This window comes from Pantherophis guttatus, chromosome 2 (genome assembly GCF_059756535.1).
Source record: "Pantherophis guttatus breed Tessera chromosome 2, ASM5975653v1, whole genome shotgun sequence".
NCBI classification, from domain to species: domain Eukaryota; kingdom Metazoa; phylum Chordata; class Lepidosauria; order Squamata; family Colubridae; genus Pantherophis; species Pantherophis guttatus.
This window is the reverse complement of record NC_142064.1, coordinates 211,883,617-211,905,819: the sequence shown is the minus strand read 5'-3', so window position 1 is coordinate 211,905,819 and position 22,203 is coordinate 211,883,617. Positions and strand designations below refer to the sequence as shown.

General features: G+C 38.4%; 1 protein-coding gene across 1 annotated transcript in view; it reads left to right on the top strand.

Moving 5' to 3' along the window:
• The first annotated feature begins 2,608 nt into the window (after window positions 1–2,608).
• The window catches only part of PPM1M (protein phosphatase, Mg2+/Mn2+ dependent 1M), a 25,253-nt gene continuing 5,658 nt past the window's right edge, over window positions 2,609–22,203 (top strand). The window contains exons 1-9 of the mRNA XM_034439486.3: window positions 2,609–3,010; window positions 10,216–10,345; window positions 12,064–12,318; window positions 12,928–13,040; window positions 13,731–13,815; window positions 14,343–14,461; window positions 15,324–15,387; window positions 18,285–18,392; window positions 19,615–19,763. Coding sequence (XP_034295377.1) covers window positions 2,727–3,010; window positions 10,216–10,345; window positions 12,064–12,318; window positions 12,928–13,040; window positions 13,731–13,815; window positions 14,343–14,461; window positions 15,324–15,387; window positions 18,285–18,392; window positions 19,615–19,763 — 1,307 coding nt within the window. The 5' untranslated portion in view covers window positions 2,609–2,726. The remainder of the gene's footprint in view (window positions 3,011–10,215; window positions 10,346–12,063; window positions 12,319–12,927; window positions 13,041–13,730; window positions 13,816–14,342; window positions 14,462–15,323; window positions 15,388–18,284; window positions 18,393–19,614; window positions 19,764–22,203) is intronic.

Sequence of the window (22,203 nt, the reverse complement as noted above, 5' to 3'; positions counted from 1 at the left end):
TCCCAATTCCCAGCTGATCAGGAAGAAATGGGGATTTTGCAGCAACCTTCCCCTGGAGTGGGGTGGAAATGGAGACTTTACAGTATCCTTCCCCTGCCATGCCCACCAAGCCATGCCACACCCACCAACCCACACCCACAGAACCGTTAGTAAAAAATTTTTGAAACCCACCACTGTACATATATAGATTCATGCAAATTTTCTAAGAGGGCCAATTTTAGAATTCTAGAATCTTTGGAAGTTATTTAAGACAACAAAGTTTATTTGGAATGTCTGTTGCAATTTAGGATTGGTATTAACTCACCCAAGCAGAGAAATAATATGAATAAGAAGCTGAGTCAAAGAAGATGTAAGAGGAAGGAAAAGTTTCTTCAGAAAAGAGAAGCACTATTTTACTCACGAGACTATAAAAAAAAACATGTACTTGGGCAAAATAAATAAAATAAAACAAAGTAGATTATAAAGGGTGCAGACATGAATCTGAAAAGCAATAAACCATTAAAACAATTTTAAAAAGTTATGTACAGCAGAAACAGCAAAACAAGAAACAACAAGGAAGCCAATGAGTTGGACTGCTTAAAATATCAAAAGATGTTTCCCCCCAGCATTTCATGTGTTCATGTTTTCATGCTCATTTATGTTTACTATATATGCTTTTCTAATATGTGGGTTTATGAAATTTGATATAGACCAGCCTGAGTTGTGCTGAGTGGACAGTTCGATAAATTGATTAAATAAATAAAATATTTTAAGTAATTTCCCACCAATGTGCACATTTACAACTATAAAAGCTTAAGTGTGAAACTGATTATAGTCTGGTCAGCTTCAGGCAGTTCAGGGAGAGTTCATATCAACTAATTAAAGTCACAGGGGAATTTGTTAACTTGTAATTAGTACTTTTTAAAGATGCTTGGTGCTGCTGAGAAAAATAGCTCAGAAAGGATACCTTATTTATGCAAATGTTTCTACCCTGAAAGGGAACAAAAATGAGGAAGAAATGAGTCAGATACAGGACACTGTATAAGGATGAGATGACAGCAACCAGCAATCTTCACAGCCTCTCTTTCAGTTAGATATTTGCACAACAATCATTTCACTTAACAATTGTCATGAGAGTGGCAAAATCTAAGTTTGGGACAATTAGCAATTGCATACTGGAACAAAAATATGCAGTGACTGATGTATTGCATTTTATCTGGATAGCGCATGATGTATTGCATTTTATCTGGATGCTTGACCCAACAACAATAACAAAGTTGAATACTTTTTCGTTTTTCTCATAAATATAATCCAATAGGTAATATGCCAATGTAAAAAAGAAATGACAATATAATCCAATAATTTACTATATGAATATCCCAAAGGTGCTTTTTTTCAAGGGGCAACTGGACTTTCTGATTTTTCTTTGAAGACATTTCACTTCTCATCTAAGAATTGTTATAAGTTAGGTCACAATTACTACAAGTTCAATAGTGCAATATCTGATTTAGTACGAACAATAAATTGATACCAGGCCATATTTAATGCAAGCCAAAATTCAGTTAATGCAAGATTGTTGCGTACAACTAAGGCTAGCACAGGTACAGTTGCCATTGGGATTTTGGACACTAACCACTGGTGTACAAAATGGAGGAAAGTTAGTTAAATTCATAGAGAAGAAGAGTATCTCAAAATTCAAGTTACTGATGTGGATCAACAGGGGGAAAGTTATTGCACTGATACTCCACTTCTTTTATAAGCGACCTCTGGTTAGCGAACCAGAGGTGGAGACTAACTTGATATACTTTTCTTTCTCTTGGAACGGACTTATCCTAGCAACGTCTGGTGAAAAGGAGAAGCGGAGAAGCGTCATATCATGCTGCAATTATAATGAAGGGGATCCTCAACCCGTCTGAACACCCCGGATGACAGGTAGAGACCGGTCAGTTTAAAGGAGATGCTCCCGGGGAATGCTTTTATTCTTCCTCCCTTCACTAACTCCCTTGCGCGAGTAATGGCAGTGAGAAGACCCCTTTGGGTTATAGATTAACAGAGTTGGAAGGGACCTTATAGGTCATCTAGTCCAACCCTCCCTCAAGCAGAAGACCCTACACCATTTCTGACAAATGGCAGTCCAATCTTTTCTTGAAAGTCTCAAGTGATGAAGCTCCCACAACTTCTGAATGCAAGCTGTTCCATAGGTTGATTGTTCTCACTGTCAGAAAATTTCTAGGTTGAATCTCTCCTTGGTCAGTTTCCATCCATTATTCCTTCAGGTGTTTTGGGAACTCGCTTGACCCTCTCTCCTCTCTGTGGCAGCCCCTCAAGTATTGGAACACTGCTATCATCTCTCCCCTGGTCCTTCTCTTCACTAGACTAGCCATGCCCAGTTCCTGCAACCTACAAAGTTACTTCCAAAGGCAAGCTTGGCTCGCCTTTGTGAGGAAACTGTGGATTAGCACGTCGAGCGAGGCCAAACAGTTCCCTGTACGGTTGCAAAGAGCAACCAAAAAAAAAAAAGGGGGGGGGACGTCAAGACTGAGGCCCCGCTGCCGCCACTCCACGCCCTCCCAGGACCGCCAGACGTCCAGCCCTTTTGAACTCCCTTGCCCGCCGTTGAAGTCATTGGTTGCAAGAACCGCCTCTTCTCCGCCCCTGCTGTTGGCTCGCTCGCGGTTGGGCGCTGCCTGAGTTAGCAATCCGCTCAGTTGGTAGGAAGAAGTGGAAGAAGAAGAAAGGGGGGTCGGATGGGGCTTCGCTCAGCTCAGTTAATGTCTTCAAGCTGGTTTAAGAAGTGCTTCTTGAACGGCGAGACGAAGCGCGGAAAAGGCGCTGCTGAGCAGCAGCAGCAGCAGCAGCAACGAGCCGAGGAGGGAGGCTCGCAGCAGCCGAAGCCGCCGCCAGCTCCTTTGCAATACAGGCGGCCCAAATTCCTGCGTGGAGCGGTTTGCGCGGAGAAGTTGCCTGGGAAGCGACCCATCTGCTGCCCTTCCCGGGACAGGCCTCTCCAGTGGAACACGGGCTATGCCGAGTGAGTATCCCGGGCACCCTAGGTAGAAAGAAGGCTGCTTGACAGAAACAGTTAAGGCGCGGGATGAGGAGATTGACTCTGGGCTTGGTTGGCCTCTCTCGGGTGCTAAGTTTTCTTTGGAAAGGCGGCCCACCCGTTTCAGGGACAAACTAAATCAGGGGTCTCCAACCTTGGCAACTTTAAGCCTGGCGGACTTCAACTCCCAGAATTCCCCAGCCAGCTTTGCTTTGCTTTGCTGGCTGGGGATTTCTGGGAGTTGAAGTCCGCCAGGCTTAAACTCGCCAAGGTTGGAGACCCCTGAACTAAATGATGTGTAGGACAGCCACAATAGCAGTAATGCATCTTAGGGCACTTTGAAAGGTGCCCTTGCTGCTGTTCTGCTGAAAACCCCCCACATGCGGTAGAAAGTCCTATAGAATAGTTCAGTTTAATAAGACACTGAATTACAACCTTCCAGTCTATACCCAGGACATTTTTAGTAACTTTTTGTACCTTTCGGCAACTGTGTTGAGGATAAGAACAAATAAAAGTAAGACAAGAATAAACAAACAAATGTTGGTTTGGGGTATGAACAGAGAGCTAAACATCTATAGTGCCAAGGTGGGAAAGGAAAATGTCTCATTGTTTTTAAGCAATTTTCCTAACCATGAGTCTGGAAAATTATCAAAGTTAAGTTTACATTAGGATGGGCTAACAAGCTTTGGTTAACATAGACTTTCTCAGCCTTAATTTTTCACAACTTTAGAACTTAGACATTATTATGAAGTCACCCATTACATTGTAATTCTAAAAGATATTAATGTTAAACTAGGGACGGAAAGCCCTACCGTACCCAGGATCTATTCAGTAACTGCTGCTAAGGAGTATTTGTATTTAGGAGCAATTCAAAAACCAAAACTGTGTTGTGATAGCATCTTTTATACAATAATCAGGTAGGCATTTTGTTTGGGTATTATAAAGTGTTTCATGGCAAAACCTAATAGTTATATTGTCAGTGGTATTTGTGCCATAGTGTCCATACAATATCTGGCGTCTAATGTGCAGAAAAACTAACATAAGGAGAATTTCTAGTGTTTTGCAATAACTTTTTAAGAAATTAACTCATAACTTCACCTGTTGTATTTATACTAGTGAAATATACTACTCATTGCATTTGCATAAAGAAAATGTGTGTTACAGCTTCCCTGAAACTACATTTGCTTTATTACACAGTTGTCAGTTGTTAAATTAATGGCATTAGCCTAGGTTTGTTGTGAGTTCCTTTTCTGCAAGGATGTTTTACGAGCACTGGTAGGAGAGACAAGAAACAAAACAGGAGTTTCAACTTCCCTATTTGTATTGTCAATAACTTCATTATTTGCATTTGAAATCTGATTCTTAAACCAGAATTTAAACCTTTTTCTGGGGTTTTAGAGGCAGTATTATGTTCAGCTTTGCCTGGTGTGCCATCTGCTACCTTCTTTGAACCACTATAACCTTAGTATCTCAGCCTTTAAAATTTCTCAGTGGGATGATTCCAACATATTTGATTCCAGCTAAATTTATATTCTGTTTTTCTGTCCATGTAACACTTACAGCATCATTACAAATAGACCCCTATTCTCCATGGAGTTACCCTTGAAGATGGCTTGGAAATTGCAAGTAGCTAATTGCTGCTATTCAATAGTTAAGTGGGGTGTTAAGTCACTCTGCTATATCATTGCCAGTAAAGCTGCTGGACCCAATATGTAAATTTGCCAGTCACTTAGGATCAGGGACTGAAAATATTACTCTTTCCCTGAGCAAGAGATGAGGAAGGGTTTTCAAAGGCTAAGGACTTTTTTTTTTGCTTCAGCTATTTCATCATTGCAGAGGACAACAAACAATTCTTAGGAAGGAGTGAGATTTAAAAAGTATAAAGTGGTGAAGAAGTGGATGAGTGCTTTGTTCATGTCTTTAAAACATTAATTGTCAAGTATACTGCAATAAATTGAATGTTTACCTTGAAAACTACATTTTAAAGGGGAAAAATAATACATTGCTTCAATGAAACAGATTTTCTCTGTTCCAACAAGCGAGTGACTTTGATTTAAAGTGCAGCAATCCATAGTGAAGCAAATATGCTGCATTTCTGTATGATTAAATAAATCTTCATTACCTTTTAAAATAAGGTACTGGAATATCTTCATCTAAGTATTATTCAAACAGGGATTCTGTGTCTTATTGCCATAATGTCATGTCTTTATTGTATTTTATATTTTCATTACTAATTTCTCAAGCATTCAAGTGAATAGAAGGGTAAAATACAAAAAAGTCTGCTTGAAGCCATACATAATAAGCAAGGTAACTGTTGGTAATCATGTTGATAGGAGAATGCATCAGTTTGATGATAGACTGAAATATTAGCATGTTTTATATTCTTATAAAACCATTCTTATTTCCAGCATGATATTTTGCAACTGGAAAAGCTAAACTAAGTTTCTGCCTAACATGGAAAATCTGGCTATTACAAAAGGGACTCCTTTTCTCTCCTCCTTGTACTGAAATTTTTGCACTAAAATCTTAACCTTTCCTTGAGATAATGCCTTTAGATAAAATATATTCAGTGAGGTTAGCTAAACCTGAAAAACAAGTCCAGAGGATCATTTCAATGTGAGAAAAATGACATGAATATATGATAGTCAAAAGCCGAATTTTCAGTAATTTGAGTTGAACCTTGTGTGTTTGTAGAAATGGAAAAGAATGTTCTTGTTTGGGAAGCTACATTACCTTGGGTCAACAGCTTTTTGAGTATTTTGCCCTAGTCTTTCCCTCTTGCACTGGATCTGAATATTAGTTGAAGGTTCATTTCTGTTGTCTTCTAGAACATGTGAGATGTGTGCAATGCGTAGGAAAAATCTAAAATATCATAGTTGACAGTATTGAAAGCTTTTAAATCCAACGGTGACATAATTTGCCCAGAGTTGCTGTGTGGAGAAGATGGGTGGTTTCTAAATGTGATATATAAATCATGCTGTTCACTTTCCACTGTAGGTCATTGAGGAACAAGAATGGAAAATTTAAGATCAGTCAGAAATTATGTATACAGTAGAACTAAGGTAGAGTTCCTCCTAAACTCTTGCCTCTTAAAATTATCTGGAACCATCTTTTAGAAGATGCTGCTATTTATATGATAAGTCCAAATTTAATTGCCCTCTAAGTTATTAAAGATAAAGTTTGAGTAGATACATGATTGACCTCAACTCTAGTTGAGTTTGACAATTCAAGGTTTATGGCAAGTAAATGAAAATGGAAGTTTACTATTGAGTCCAAGAAAATAGAAGTACATTGAATAGTGTGCTTGAAAAGTCAGGTGAATAATCCAAGGGAGATACAATATTTGATTATAAATCAAGATGTGATGATAAAGGATATTGACAATAATTAAAGTAAAGATTTCCTTTTGGTATTTTAGTTCTGTGAAATTATTTTCCCCTTTTTTAGGTTTTCTGAACTTTTGCATTTCTTTGCCACTTAACATTTATCTAACTTTGTCCGTGGTTGTTACTGAAACTTCATCTGAATTCTACTAATATACAAAGGATGCTTGACCCAACAACAATAACAAAGTTGGGTACTTTTTCTTTTTTCTCATAAATATAATCCAATAGATGATATGGCAATGTAAAAAAGAAATGACAATATAATTTACATTAAAATCTTAACTTACTGTATGAATGTCCCAAAGATGCTTTTTTTCAAGAGGCAACTGGACTTTCTGATTTTTCTTTGAAGACATTTAGGAAGCTTCTTCAGCTCTGCTGAAGGAAAAAAACAAGACATAAAAATGAAATACAAAACTTACAAATCTCTATGTGAGTGCTTTCTATTGTCTCTATCCTGTATTCTATTAGTATTTTTTCTATATTACTATACTAATTACTATTACTATAACAATATACTGTATTGTATTATTTAATTACTATTATATTTCCTCTATAATGTATCTTAGTGTATAACTATTCTATTGTTATTACAACATTTCCTCTTTGATATTACCTAACTACATCCTATAATATTACTATTACGTAGCAATGTTTTTTTCTTGCAAATCTTGTTCTCCCTCCTGTTTTAATTCCTCTCTTTGGAATTTCTTCCGTTTTTTCTTTCTTTCTCTATTAATGGGCCATAATAGAGCGCTTGCATCTTTCCACATGATGCTTTGCTTTGCCTTTCCTCCCCCTCGTTTGGACCATCCATTCCCTTTGAAGGAACATGCTTCTTTTATTCAACTGCTTTTTTTGATTTGCTGGTGGCTCCAGAGCTTCCAAAACACACATCTCCTCTGACACCTGTTTCAAGGTTGCTGCTTTATTGGCAACTCTACTGTGCTGGGGTGGGGGTGGGGGGTGGGGGGTCATCCAAGTCATGGTTGTCCCAAAGGTGCTTTTTTCCAAAAGGCAACTAAACTTTCTTGATCTTTTATTGAAGACCAAGAAAAGTCTTCGAAAACGTTTTGCTTTTCATCCAAGAAGCTGAAGAACTGAAGAAGCTTCTTGGATGAGAAGCAAAATGTTTTCAAAGAAAAAAACCAAGAAACATCAGTTGCCTTTGGAAAAAAGCACCTTGGGGATCCCAAGATGAGCTGTAGATAGTTGCTGCGGTCAAGTGAAATGGGAGACCATTTGGCCATATAGTTACTTAGTTGAACCATATCAAATAGAACCTAACTAACTAAAATGTTGAAGATAAAATATTCTTACTTGGACAAAGTTGATTGGAGATTCATCTTTGCTAATAACCTTGAAAAAAAGAAACAACACTAGTTCCTTTCTGTTTGTGTTTGAAAATCAATTATCTAATCCATTACATCACTTGTGTTACTGGCAGGGACAGATTTCTTAAGATGTTGTCGTATTGTTCATCCTTCACGTCTGTGCTTTTATATTTCTTTCCTGCATGACTATCTTCCTCTCTTGCTAGAGTTGCTACCCTTTTATGACCAAGGATTCACATCACCAGTTTTGTCATGACGTAAACATTGAATCAAAAATACAGCAGATGTCTATCTTTTGAAATAGAGTACACTGTGTGTACATGCTGATTAGAAGAAAAGGACATTTTGCATGTCAGCTACTTCCTGTGTTTATGAAAATTTAGCACAGTGAAACTGATTTATAGGAAGTTGGATGGATGGGAGGGCGATCTTGCTGCAACATCTGTCACCCCACTGATTGCCAGGGTTGATTTGGCTGATCTAGCTGACAAGGCAGGTGTCCCCTCCTCCTTCATTGCTCCATGTGTGTCCCTCCTGAAGCTGCTTGCTAGGTGGAAGAGGATGACTATCCCAGGTCGGGTATGCAATTTGTAGGAGGTTTATGGTTAGTTCATATTGGAAGAAAAATCTCCTATGTGAGATCATTTAAAGAGACACAAAGAAAGGCAAGAAAAGCTCATCCCCCAAATAGAATTCACAGATAAATGAAGAGCTCTAAGAAGTAAAACCAGATTGGGGTAATAGCTAAGCCTCTGGGAGTTCTAGTGCCATGTTAGGTACAAAGCCAGCCAGGGGACCTTGGGTCTGTAACTCTCAGCCCTAAGAAGATGGCAAACCACTTCTAAATTTTGCTAAGAAATTGCCATCTGGACTCACACTGATGTGAAGGCGCACACATGCACAAGAAGTCAAACAGCTTTGTTCAACCTGACTCTACCCTCCCTTCACCCCATGAGGTTTAGGTTACAACTTCCAGAATTGTCAGTATATCTAGAGGTGGGTGGATGTTCTCGTCTTGTAGTTTGAATGCATCTGAAAAGTATTGCATATCTACAATGAGATATATTGGAAGCCAATTGGTTCATGTTTTGATTATTCCTGAGAAGTCTCCATTACCTTGTTTCATTGCTACCTTATCTGATTTCAGAAGCTAAAAAGGATTAAGCCTTTTTAATACTTGGTTGAGAGACTAGTATCAAGAAACATGAAGGTTGTACTCTGGTATTCTTGCATACAGGCAGAGGCAGACTGTTTCCATGTCATTGATAATATAACTGTTGGTTGTATCCATATAATCACAAGTTATGAGAGTCTGTAAATTGGACTTAAGTTCATGCCCAGTTGTGGAGATATAAATGTGCCCCCCCTACTTACCAGATTTGGGGCCTGAAAAATTGTGCTTGTATTTCCCTGTTAAGATGTAAGACTGCTTAATGCATTGGCATTGTCTGAAACTTGATGATGTATTAGTTGAACTGAGGGATTTCTTGTAGAACTAGGATTCACACTAGGATTCGACTTAATCAGCTTGTTTTGTTTTAGCCTTATTTTAGCTCATAAAATCTTGTAATATCAAAGCAGTTAAGTTTACAGCAGCTAGAGAAGCTGTGAGATCAGAAAATTGTTTCATATCCTCTATAGAGATAGAAGCCCTTCAAACTTTAAACCAGAAAACTGACTTGCATGAATTAGATTGTGTTAAGTAAGTGAATGGCTAATTATAGAAAGAGGCATAAATTAAGGGACCAGAAAAAGACAGATTCTAAAGATAACAAGGTTGACAATCCTCGTGGCTCCTCTTATAGTTTCCCACATCTCCTGTTATTTCTTGTTACATACAGTAAATCTAGAACCCATTGCTAGAAGTCTTCCATTGTCATCTAGTTAAAAACGGATGGCAAATAGATAAAACTTGAGGAAGATCCTAGGTCTAGGAGCACTATTTTAGACAGAAATGGCCACTCCCAGAAGAGAAATGAGAAGTTAGGAAATGGATAGGATTCTCGCAGAATTGCAAACAGGTGCTTAAATCTCAGTGGGATAAACGACTGAAGAGGATTTTCATGCAGTTCTTATGGGGCTCAGAGAATCTGATAATGAATAAAGGAAAAAGAAAAATGGAACAAAAATCACCTCCTGTTGGAAACTCAAGAAGACAGTGTGAATATTAAGCAGAAATATTCAGAACCCCAATTCCACTGATTTTTTTTTTACATTGCAGATCAAGATTTTGTTGCGCTGTGCTTCCATATTTGTCATTTGAAATAATTATTAGCATTCTGCCTAAAGCAAATCCAACCAAGTTTATTGGACGTGGAAGTAAATATGTATAGGACTACAGCGTAAAGATATACTAATGATATATTAGGCTCCATTCAATTCCTTTACAGAAATTAATTGGGCTTATTTTTACCTGAGGCATGCTTCAGTTATCCTAACTGTTTTGAACCTTTATTATTTGTTTCATCAGAACTGTTAATGCAGAAAAATCAGAATTTAATGAAGACCAGGCAACATGTTGCCAGATTTCTATCAGGAAGAGACCATTTGGGTGTGGTGAAGTGGAGGATCAGGAATGGCTAATTTTGTGTTCTGCTGAGGTGAGTTCAGATATCAAAATTAAACATCCTGTTTTCATTAAGATAAAAACCTTTCAATATTTATCTTGTGGGACTGGAACGCCTGTTTTTCATTGCCAGATTTCTTTTCAATGGGCTGTTCATTTCAGCTTGGTAATTATGTGGGAAGAAAAAAAATTTCCTTGTTAATATAGACTGCATTGTTCTGCAAACAGTTAGACTATTTGTATAGCAGCTTCATGCTGGCAATTATGAATGACTTGCTTGGTTCTTAAATGTGTTAGTAAACCATTATGAACACTCGTGAAAGGCATTGAATTAATAAGTGTTACAGTTTTATAATTAAATAAAAATAAAAATAATTATGTCCAGAATAAAATTTGAAGCAGAAGGAAGTTCATACTTTACAAGGTGGGCAGCCGAGGTCCTTATGAAGCAAACCAAATCCCTGCTTTAGATTCTGTGGCGTCCTCTTGATTATTTTGACAGTTTACAGTAAACAAGAGATTGCCATTCCTCGTGGTGTGAATAATGCTTGAAATGCCTAAGAAGCATGTGTGAGCTCTTCCATATGCCTGCAGAAAGAAATAACTGCTTTCCTTCCAAGTTGTGGTTATCAGCCATTTTATCTTTAGTTTTATTCAGGTATTTTGGGAAAACTAAAACTTGGGGGGGGGAGGGGAGGGAGGATCTCTTGCACAGAAGCTGCTTTGTTTTCATAAGCTTGATTTGCCACCTCTAAATTATGCACCATGTATGTAAAGAGGGCTCATGTGAGATGGTTTGTCAGTTGTGTGAAACAGGAGTAGAATGGGCAGGCATGTACCCACCTGATTTGTCATTAAGTTTATTTGCAAGAAGTGAATTGGCATTGGCATTTTAAGCTAAAATAGCAATATATAGGCAGTTCCTAGTCAAGGTTCTCTAATAAAACTATAACAAAATCCTAGAGAAATTGGAAGAAGTAAAGTTTTTAATAAATTTTAATTACTGCACGAGCCTAATTTTTCTGATGCTCCTGTTGTTTCTGAGATTAGCAGGCAGGATTGATTAATATCATTCTCTTATCCTTTTTTGCTTCTTGCCTTTTCAATTATAACTACTTTACCGCTTAACATTTTCTACCTAATGAATCCAATGCATACTTTTGTGTGTGCGCGCGCACATACACACACACACTGTGCACACAACTGTGCACACACACGCATAGCCACATGCTTAAAACAACAGGGCAGTTTACAATTAAAAAGGAAAATAAAAATAAGATATAATGAACTATAACATAGGATAAAATTAACCCTGCAATTTTGTCAACAAACAGACAGTTCTACTGAATGGCATCAAACTCCTGGAGGAAAACCAGGTCTTTACAGCTTTAGAAAAACCAGGCATCCAGATCTCGGGGAAGTGCTATTCCATGAGATAGGCACAGCAGCCAAGAAGTCATGTCGCTTGGGTTTAATGAGATGATATTCTTTAAGGGATGGGACTTGATGATAACTAATAACTAGCTTTCAGACATTCATACTTGTCGAAACCTTCTATTCATCTCTTATTATAATGAAGATAAAGCTGCAATATTGTTGACTTGTCAAGACTTCTCATTGAGATTCATGCCCAAGCAGATAATTTAATCTGGGTCTCCCATTTCCACATCAAACATTCAGTCTCACAAATGTCCTTGCAGTAGCACGAAGGCGGGTCCCATATGATGATCCTCACTGTAATTTGGTTTTCAGTATCTGACAGGCTATTACTGGGCACTGTTTGATGGCCATGGTGGTTCAGAAGCTTCACTTATGGCCTCCAATTTCCTGCACTGTTGCATCAAGCAGAAACTAGAGGATGTAATAGAAGGCATCACTGAAGATAATCCTCCGATGCACCTCAGTGGGCAATGCATTTGCCAGAATGATCCACTGTTTGTGGAAGAAAAGAAAATTCAGCAGGAAAATGTGGTCGTTGGAGCTTTGGAGAGCGCCTTCCAGGAATGTGTAAGTGATCCTACTTTCTTTTTTATTATTGTCCCAAGAATTGAATTATGTTGTGCACTGTGGGAAACGCGGAATGCAAATGATGTTGTAACATAAACATATTTGCAACCAACTTTAGGACACAGCTGTGAGAGAATGCAGTTTGTGTCATTGCAGTTTGTATTAGTCATATTTTGTAGATGGCTGATGGAGTTAATTTTACTGTTTCCAATTCTGGCAGGACAGCTGCTAGATCAGGGGAAAAAAAAAACTATGTTTCCCTGGTGGCTTGTATTTCAATTCCCAACCATCAAGTCAGTATGGCCGATGGTAAGGAATTGTGAATACTTTTTGGTCGTCTATCTTTGGCCTACATCTGTTCTGGGTTCTTGTTTGTTCTATTTTGTGCTATCAATTCTTATACCAACAAGGAATACATATCATGTGCAAAATGATATAATAAATGTTTCTACTTAGAGTTTATTTACAATTAAGCGTACTTGAAACATTAACTGGCAGTTATCTGTTTTCATCCACCACCAGTGGGGAACAATGGTGATGAAATTAGGCTTCAGTGTTGGGAAATCTGATATCTGTCTTACATCATTAAATATTGTTTTTTACCAACAGGATAAAATGATAGGTCAAGAGATGAAAGCAAGCAACCAATCAGCAGGCTGCACTGCACTGGTTGCTCTTTATCTGCAGGGAAGGCTCTATGTGGCAAATGCAGGTGATAGCAGGTGAGTTTAAAACCCCATAACATCATTGGATAAGATCCAACATGTTCTTTTAATATGGATATGGAAGACATTTAGCATTTTATTTTAGCTAAATAAATATCTACAGTAATCTACATTTTATTAAGCCTAAAATTGAGTATTTTCAAAAAATAACACACACACACACACACACACACATGCAAAGCAAAAGCCATTAAAAATTACTATGTCAGAGGTTTTTTCCTTCTAAAGGAATTAGACCATAAGCATGTTTTTTTTTAAAAAAAAGGGTAGTTAAAGTAGGTATTTTTTTTTAAACAATGCAACTTCATATGGCCCTGATTTGGAATAGGAATGTGGTATGTGGAGCAAACACAATCTTTCAAAACCCTACCAGAAGCTCTTTTTCCAGGTTGGATGCACAAGAAAGATGGCTTCATTTTAATCCTACCCATGTTGGTTTCCTCCCAAAAATCCCATTCCCAGGTGCTGCTAAGTTATTGAAAATGGGTGTTTTAATTGTGAGCTACAGAGTAAGGTGCCTTATATAAAAGAAAATAGGCTTAAATTGAAGCAATTGAGCTCTTGGACTAAACAAAAAAGAATCTTCCCTTGGCATGTAATTATTCTTCCATCTTAAACATGAAACGAGAGACAACCATTAAAAGTGGCAAAACTCCTCTCTTTGAAAGAAAAAATACTGCTTTTCAGGGTACTTCTTGTTCGAAAACGGAGCATCATTCCCTTGAGTACTGAATGTACCCCTGAGACAGACAGGAAGAGAATCCAGCACCTGGTAAGAGTAACCTTTTTCTAATACTTTTTTTAAAAAAAAGAGCCAAAACATTTTACTTGTATCTGATAAGCTCAAGAATGCTTGTTCCCAGAATGGTCTGGAGTAAAGAAATGTTATGATTTTTCTGAACACTGCAGGTTGTATCTATTCTGTAATATTTTCAGTATTACACTGAACTGTGCTTAGTACAGTCTTCCCCAGTTTGTTACTTTTCAGAAAATTTCAGCTCTCTACATTTTTAGCCATCTGCCATGCTGGCTTCAGATTTCTGTCAGTTGCATATACTGTAGCTAGACAAAGAGTACATTAGATTGATGTTCTTATCCCTTAGAATAACAAGTTGCCCAGTGAAGAAATCCAAACCTTTTATCTTTTTCTATGAGGAAAAGTATGTGTAAAAAAATCCTCATGGGGAAAATCGAGTGACTTCCCTAAAATCTGTAAATATAAAAATCTTTAGCTTCTACTTCTTAAGGCTCATTGTATTTTGAGTACAACATTGTTCCCCATTTTCATTTCCCCCCCAGGCTTTCATCTACCCAAAGCTCCTAGCAGATGAGTTCACACGGTTTGAGTTTCCAAGGAGATTGAAAGGAGATGATGTAGGCCAGAAGGTCCTCTACCGAGATTACTCAATGGAAGGCTGGTGAGTTTCTTGAATGGCCTGGTTTTAGGTGTTTTGTATGAGTAATCTTTTAGGTCTTTCTGTTTTGGATAAGTAGTCCTTCCCTCCTTTTCTCCTTAGGTTGTTTCTTAACAACCTCCTCTTGGTTATGGTTTGCATCCATTTATCCTACCTACTTTTGTTCTTTCTTCTCTTCATGTTTGTAATCTTTGTTCCAAATTAAACCACTTAGGCTAAGAGAATCCCAAGTAACATTGCAGTGGCCAGTTTGCCTACAACCACATTGTTTTCTTTGCATATCAAAAATATTGAAACTAGAATGGATTCTGTTCTACAGAAGGAGGGAATGTTTGTAAAACATAAAGGGAACTTTTTGTTTCTTTCTATATCTTGATAAATATGCAGTGTTCCAATGGTCTTTAATTGTTACTTTCTTTTCTTAAAAGAGGAAATGAAAATTAGGAGTCCTCTAGGCCAAATTTCTTATATTTAATGTTAATAATGGTGAACAGTAAATGATGGGGGAGAATGAAATAGGTTTGCTAATAAAAAATAATTTGACATTTGTCGAAGTGGACTTCTATAGGCCGGTTGACTGAAATTGCTTTAAAACTGCTGTTCCTATTGCATTTCATACAAAGTATTCATGTATGGTGTCATTCAGATGTTAACCTCCTTGCAAATGGAGTTTCTCAATCATTTAGAGAAAAGAATACAATTTTGCTGTATAGGGCATTCTATAAATCCTCTGAGTTGAGGCCTTAGATTTCAACAAAGAATTAAGTGTCCATTAAGATTAGGTGGTTTAAACATCCATGTTAACTTGTAGACACAGTGCAGTGTAAGGACAAATAAAAAGACTCATTTGTCTGGTTTGTTTCAGGGGATATAAGACAGTAATGAAAGAGGATCTCAAATACCCTCTGATTCATGGACATGGGAAACAGGTATGATGTCCCTCAGGCCTCCCACTTTCATAGTTTGAAACTGTGACTTCTTTTGTTCTGTCCTTGTAGAATTTGATGACCAATTCTTCTCTAGATGGCTTTTGGGATATGGGCAGATCATTTTGCGGTCCCATTGGAAAATCAAATTCATTATCATGTCCTGTTGCTTTCCCTTTTCCATTTTTAAAGAGTCTTTCCCTTTTTGGTCTTAATTTCAGGTCTTTTCCAAATAGTTTGTAATTCTTGAATGTGCTCAGTATGAGGAACAAATTTGGATTTTGGCCATGTTGGCATCCATGCTTTTACCTGGAACACAAAGCTAGACAGGTTAGCATTTATGAGGTACCGTATTTTTTTGGAGTATAAGACACACTTTTCCCCCACCTAAAAGAGGGTGGAAATGTTGGTGCGTCTTATACAATGAATACAGCCATTTTTGGCGTCCCAAAGCCCCGCCCCCCCTTGTCCCATTTTGGGAAAAATGGGCCCGTTTTTCACAAAAACAGGGTGCGCAGAGGGTTTGGGAGGCCTGCAGAGTACTCCTGGGGGTTGGGGAGGGCAAAAATGCCCCTGTTTTTGCGAAAAACGCCCATTTTTGCAAAAACGGGGGTGTTTTTGCCCTCCCCCAGCCCCCAGGAGCACTTTGTAGGCCTGCCAAACCTTCTGCATGCCCTGTTTTTTGCAAAAAACGGGTAAAAAATGGGCCCATTTTTGCAAAAAATGGGGTGGGCAAAGGGTTTGGGAGGACTGCAGAGTGCTCCTGGGGGCCAGGGTGGGCAAAACCCTTCCCCCCCCTTACTTAACCTCTTCGAAATCTTGGTGTGTCTTATACACTGGTGCATCTTATAGTCCAAAAAATATGGTAAATCTGGCTGTAGCCTCATGAGCCTGGGGTATAAAATTTCCTCCTGCCTGTCCTCTGGATAATTGATGCTTCCACTATGTTAACGAAGAGTTCAAGGTAAGAACTACCACAGAATATACTGGGGTGGGGGGGTGGGGGGGGAGAGGTCGGGAGATGATCTAACACTGGCTGAGGAAAGAGGTGTGACAATCAAGGACACCTTCACTATCCTGAGCTTTATAAACATAACTGAGTGTAATTATTAATTATCTTGGGAAATGTCGATGGAGATTCTCAGTCATTCAGGTCATGATTATCCCAAAGGTGCTTTTTCAAGAGGCAACTGGACTTTCTGCTTTCTTTTTCAAAAAAAAAGAAAAGAAAGCCCAGTTACCTCTTGAAAAAGCACCTTTGGAACTATTTTGGGAAACAGGAAACCTACAATTAGTAACCGAGGGAAATACCTCTGACCAAGAGAATGGGTGACTGTGACTGGTTCTTTCAGGCCTAGAGACTTGTGGTTGTGGAAATTTTATTTTATTTCCTAGAAAAATCTGGTAGATTTGAGACCTGGTTGTTATTCCTCTTTGTTATGTAGGGACAATTCCCTATTCCTCTCTATCTGAGAAGTCCTGAGGGGCCACATCTATGCCACCTAGCAGGGAACTAGGGCATGTTTCACTTGTTGGATGGCTATCACTTCACTCTGGTGTCAGCCTAGTCTTCACTGGGTCATTGGGAATTAGACAGGAAACCTCTGAGGAAGAGGAGGACAGAGGAAGAAAATTGGCACTATTTTTTCTACCCCTCTCTTTGCTTCTCTTCTCTCATGGGGCACAGTCAATGGAGAGGGCTGCTTTGACAATGGAACCGTTGATGATCCCATGGTCACCCAGGGAGCTCTGATGAGTGGAATGCAGGGACTTTGTGAATGGAAAGTTATTCCATTGCAACAAATCCTGAGGTGAAAAGAAGTGAGGGAATAGGACATCTGGCCCTGTCAACTTCTGTCCTTTGCTATCCCAGCTGTCCAGCTCACCAGAGGGCTGATGACAAATGCAGTTGGGGTATTGGTGGCACTTTATCGAAGGTGTTCATGGCAACAGCACCAGGGACAGCCGCCTTATTTGGCCCCAACAGTCAGAGAAATCCTCTGATGTGTCCACAGACAGGAATCTGCTGTCTGTGATTTTGTTGGCCACCAATCCTCTAATTCTAACAATTACAGTACACTGATTATAGAAACAAGGTGTAGAAAAAAATAAATAAAGTTATAATGCTGTACTAAGGGAATCCTTGCCACTTGAAAAGCTAATGGACATGTCAGGCATGAGTGCTCTCCAGATTAGACCAAAAGGAGAAGCTTCTCTGGCTGCTATGTGGGTGCATGTTTCAACATTCTCACTATTTTTGGCTATTTTTTATGATCATGTACTAGGGAATAAGTGAACTATTTCAGGGGAAGTAATTCAGAGAAACTTAATTGTGAGAATGTAATGTGTATGTTAAAACCTAAATAACCTTCAATGGTCAGATGTTCCCTGGTTGTGTTAAGTTTAGAATTCCTAGCTTAAAAAGTTGTCAGCTATGTGGATTGGAAGTTGCAATTTCAACACAATCTGGAGGACACCAGATGGGAGAAGACTAGTTTAGTCTTCTGGATATTTAAAAAAAACCAAAGTAGCCAGTTTATTGATCACCTTATTGGATCCTGGGTCCTCCTTGCTTCTAAAGTAGAACCGTTGACTAAAAGCACAGTTACTAAGAGATTAAAACTGCCCCATGCTGTTCCATCCCCATGTTCATTCTTAATTGCTAGGTAGAAACAATCTTGTCCTCTTACGGTATGCTTCTTATGCTGTGGGACAATGCTACTTTAAACATAATTATACTGTTGACTATGCTGATTTTGCAAGCTGCAAAATAAATATTTGGATATAAATATACTGTTAATTACTTACATATTACTGCTTACTTTAACTCTTGCTGACATTATCTCCCATGCCTTATGTTATTACATCTTTAGTCTGGAATCTGTTCTCATCTCTTTCAGGCTCGTTTACTAGGCACCCTGGCTGTATCTCGAGGCCTGGGAGATCATCAGTTAAAAGTAATTGAAACAAATATTGAAATTAAGCCTTTCCTCTCCTGCATTCCTAAGGTAAGAAAGTACTATGTTACATTGATAGTAGCAGCCTGTATTTAGTAGTAAATAGTAGCAGCCTGTACTTCCTCTTCTCTATATTCAGCCTACTCATCCTTTTAGAACAGTGGCTTTATTTCAAAGAAACTACAACAGTGTTACAAGTGTTATGTCTGGATAGGCTGTGTATGTAAGTACTATGTGGGTGTTTATATTTATATAAGAAAATAGATAGCATTACCAAAATCTTCCTGGATTGAATACTGTGGAGAAGTCTGCAACAATCTTTCGCATTGGTTAAATTAAATATGAGAAGCCTCAGGATAATGAGGTCCCAAATCACAGGAAGGGTTCTTCTGATTTCCAAGTAGACTCCACTTGCATATTTTTCACTTTAACATGAAGATTTGAGAAATGAAGTGGCATATAAGATGTTGAGGGCAACACTGTTGATGTACATATTTAATCAACTCAAATGCTGTCATAGAGGTTTTCATAGAGATTTGTTACACTCCTAAAGCTGTAAGGGCACGATTTACTAACCCATGTAGATAAACATGTTTTAGATTAAGTATTGTACATATCCAGCTCATGTATCCTGCAAGAGGAATCTTGAAACTGGGAATTCAACTAATTAAGCAATGTAATTAATGTAACTCTGAATCCTAAACGCAGAACCAAGATTCTTGGTCCCAGAAAATGCACTTTTTGATTCAGGTTTTTTTCAGTGACCATATGCCACAGTGACTAAGTACTGCCAGGGATTTGCACTGAAGTATCACATCATTGCAAACCAGTAGTGGGCTTCACTTACCTTTGCTACCAGTTCAGAACTGTGAGCGTGCGACTGTGCGTGCTTACTTTGCTTGTGTGCAGCGCTTCTGCGCATGCACAGAACCTTCTGCGCATGCGCAGAGCATCCGTGATGATGTCTGGGCGGGTGGGCGGAGCTCCCACCTCTACCAGTTTGTCCGAACTGGTAGAAACCCACCACTGTTGCAAACCTATACAAAATTTAGATTTTTTTTCCTTCAAAAATTGATTACAAATTACACCTTCAAATTTTGATTTATATTTTGGTAGTGCAATCTTCAGGGCTTCTAAAACAGAAAACTATATTGAATATAGGGTATAAGTATATAGGGTACAGCTTTTCAATGCATAGGTTTATAAAATTTTAGCACTGAGACATAGGAATCACAACTGAAAAAGTTTAAATCATTTTATTATTTCTGACTAGGTGGAAGTATTTGACTTAACGTCAGAAAATGTTAATGGAGATGATGTCCTCATCATGGCAACAGATGGCCTTTGGGATGTTTTGTCCAATGAAGATGTAGCCCAAATTGTCAGAAATTTTCTCCAGAACAATACAACAGATCCTTACAGGTACAATTAGAGGTTGCAAAAATTATGGGAATATCAAAGTTATTCTCTCTCAATGGAATTTTGTAGAACAGGACTGTAACAATAATTAACCAATTCCATTTTCTGACTAATAGTTAACTATGATGTAGATTGTGTGAACTGTGTTCAACCTGATGGCACTCCTACCACATTTTTTAACATTAACAGTACAAGTTTTAAAGGAATCCGTAAGAAATCTAAGGCAATAAAAATACTTGGCAGAAATACTGGTGTTAAAAATATAAGAAGTGAAACATGTTAGTCAATCTGTGCAATTATAATTTTGGTCCTTTATCAGTATCCTTTGCTCACAGAGCTGTTAGAATACCAGGCAACTAATAATTTTTATATTGGAAGAGGGTGTAGCATTCATTTTACCTGAGACATTATAACCTTATAGAGGCCAGAAAAAAACCCACCTGAACTAAATTTGGATGAATCTTTCATATGTGATAGCTTGAGCATTTATTCTGAGATACATTTGGTCTTTGTTAATTTATCTCTTTAGCTTGTAGACAACTGTATTTTCTATCCCAACATGATATAGGATTTTTTTTCCTTCATGATTCTTTACAGCTGGCAAAATACCCCCCTAAATTGGCTAGGATGTTGAGAGTTAAAGTTTAATCCATCTAATAATAAAGAGATTTTCTATTTTTTAAAAAATCTCTAAACTACTTTTTATAAAGATGAGAAGAAAAATTTAGTAAAAGTGCTGGGGGTTTTTTTTGGGTTATTTTAACTTGTTCAGGTTTAAACAATATTTTGCCTTTCTTTGCTGCTACAATAAAATAGCTTGAAAGTAACTTTTCTCATAATGGGGTAACACATGAAATGAAAAATACAATGTCAAGCTTGGGATACAATTGTTCCACTTGGAATGTTCTTTCAGAAAGTTGTAAGTTATAAAACAGGGGTGTCAAACTCAAGGCCTGCAGGCCAGATTCGGCCTGTGGGGTGTTTAAATCTGGCCCGTGGGGCCGGCCTTAAAATATCAAAGGACTGGCCCGCGGTGCCTCTGCCAACCAAAATGATCCGCGTGGAGCCCCCACGCAGCCCATTTTTGGCCTCCCTGGCCTCCAGCAGCACTCTGCCAACCAAAAATTGGTCGTGTGAAGGCCTCATGAGGCCCCTCGATGCCCGTCTTTGGCTGGCAGAATGCTGCTGGAGGCCAAAAAAGAGGTGCAGGGGGGCACGCTTGCCCCCCCGCCCGCACTGTATTTTGGCTGGCAAAGTGCTGCAGGAGGCGTCCCCTCTGCTTCCCCTCCCCCGGCAGCCCGTGGAGAAGAACTACAATGCTGATCCGGCCCTCGAAGAAATCCAGTTTGACAACCCTGTTATATATGATCCACAAATGAGAAGACCCACAAATGGGAACCAGGGACTCAGAACATTGCCAATTCATTTTTAAATCTAGGTTCATAAATGACATAAGATGACAGTCTATAATGACTGCTATCTACTTCCCATTCTAGAATAAAAAGTTAGACATGGGAATTGTATTAAAATTTTCCACAGCAAAACATAAACATGGTTACACATTATTTTCAGTCTTTGTTGGTAAAAAAACAACAATCCATCAATAATATAACAGCAAAAATGTATTTTCAGGTGTTTGGGTTAAGCAGTCACAATGCATAAGTACAATGCATATTTTTCTATTGGCAGCCTGTCAGACAACAGTGGTTAGCAAACTATATATTTTTTCCATTCGTAAGGCAACCTGAACATTTACCAGCAAGCATATGCACGAAGAACACACATGCTCAAGTAATCAACACAATTTTTGTATCTAAATATAGAATAAAGCTTCAAAAACATTTCTGGAACACTTGGATAATTCACACAGCCTGCTGCCCTGTCTTTGGGAAAGACAAAAATGGTTGCTGTCTAAGCTTAAGGCCCTTGTAAATATCTGTAGTTTCACTTTCACTTTCCTCCTTACCTTGTCTGTTCCAAGAGAAATAGAATGTCTGTATGTTAAGAAAAGCCAGTCATAGCATTTAGAATGTTTTTGTCTCCAGCCTGATATAAATTAGTTTTCTGAATTTCAGTCAAAATGGTTAGTTCATAGAATATATTGTACAGTATTTATACCTGGGGTGAAATTCACTTACCTTCCCTACCGGTTTGCAAATGTGCACATGCTGCACATGAGCTCGCTTCGCTCGTGCAATCATCTACACATGCGCAAAGCCTTCTGCGCATGCGCAGAGGCTTAAACTGTCACAAAAAAGCGACATCATGACGTCCGCACGGGTGGGTGGAGCCTCCCGCAGTCGCCACTACTGGTTCGCCCGAGCCGGATAGAACCAGCTGAATTTCACCCCTGATTTATACCATTCATGAACATTATGCCATTTCTTTTTTAATTATTTCTTTAGGATTATTTATAACTGCACTGCATAAAACCCAGTATTAT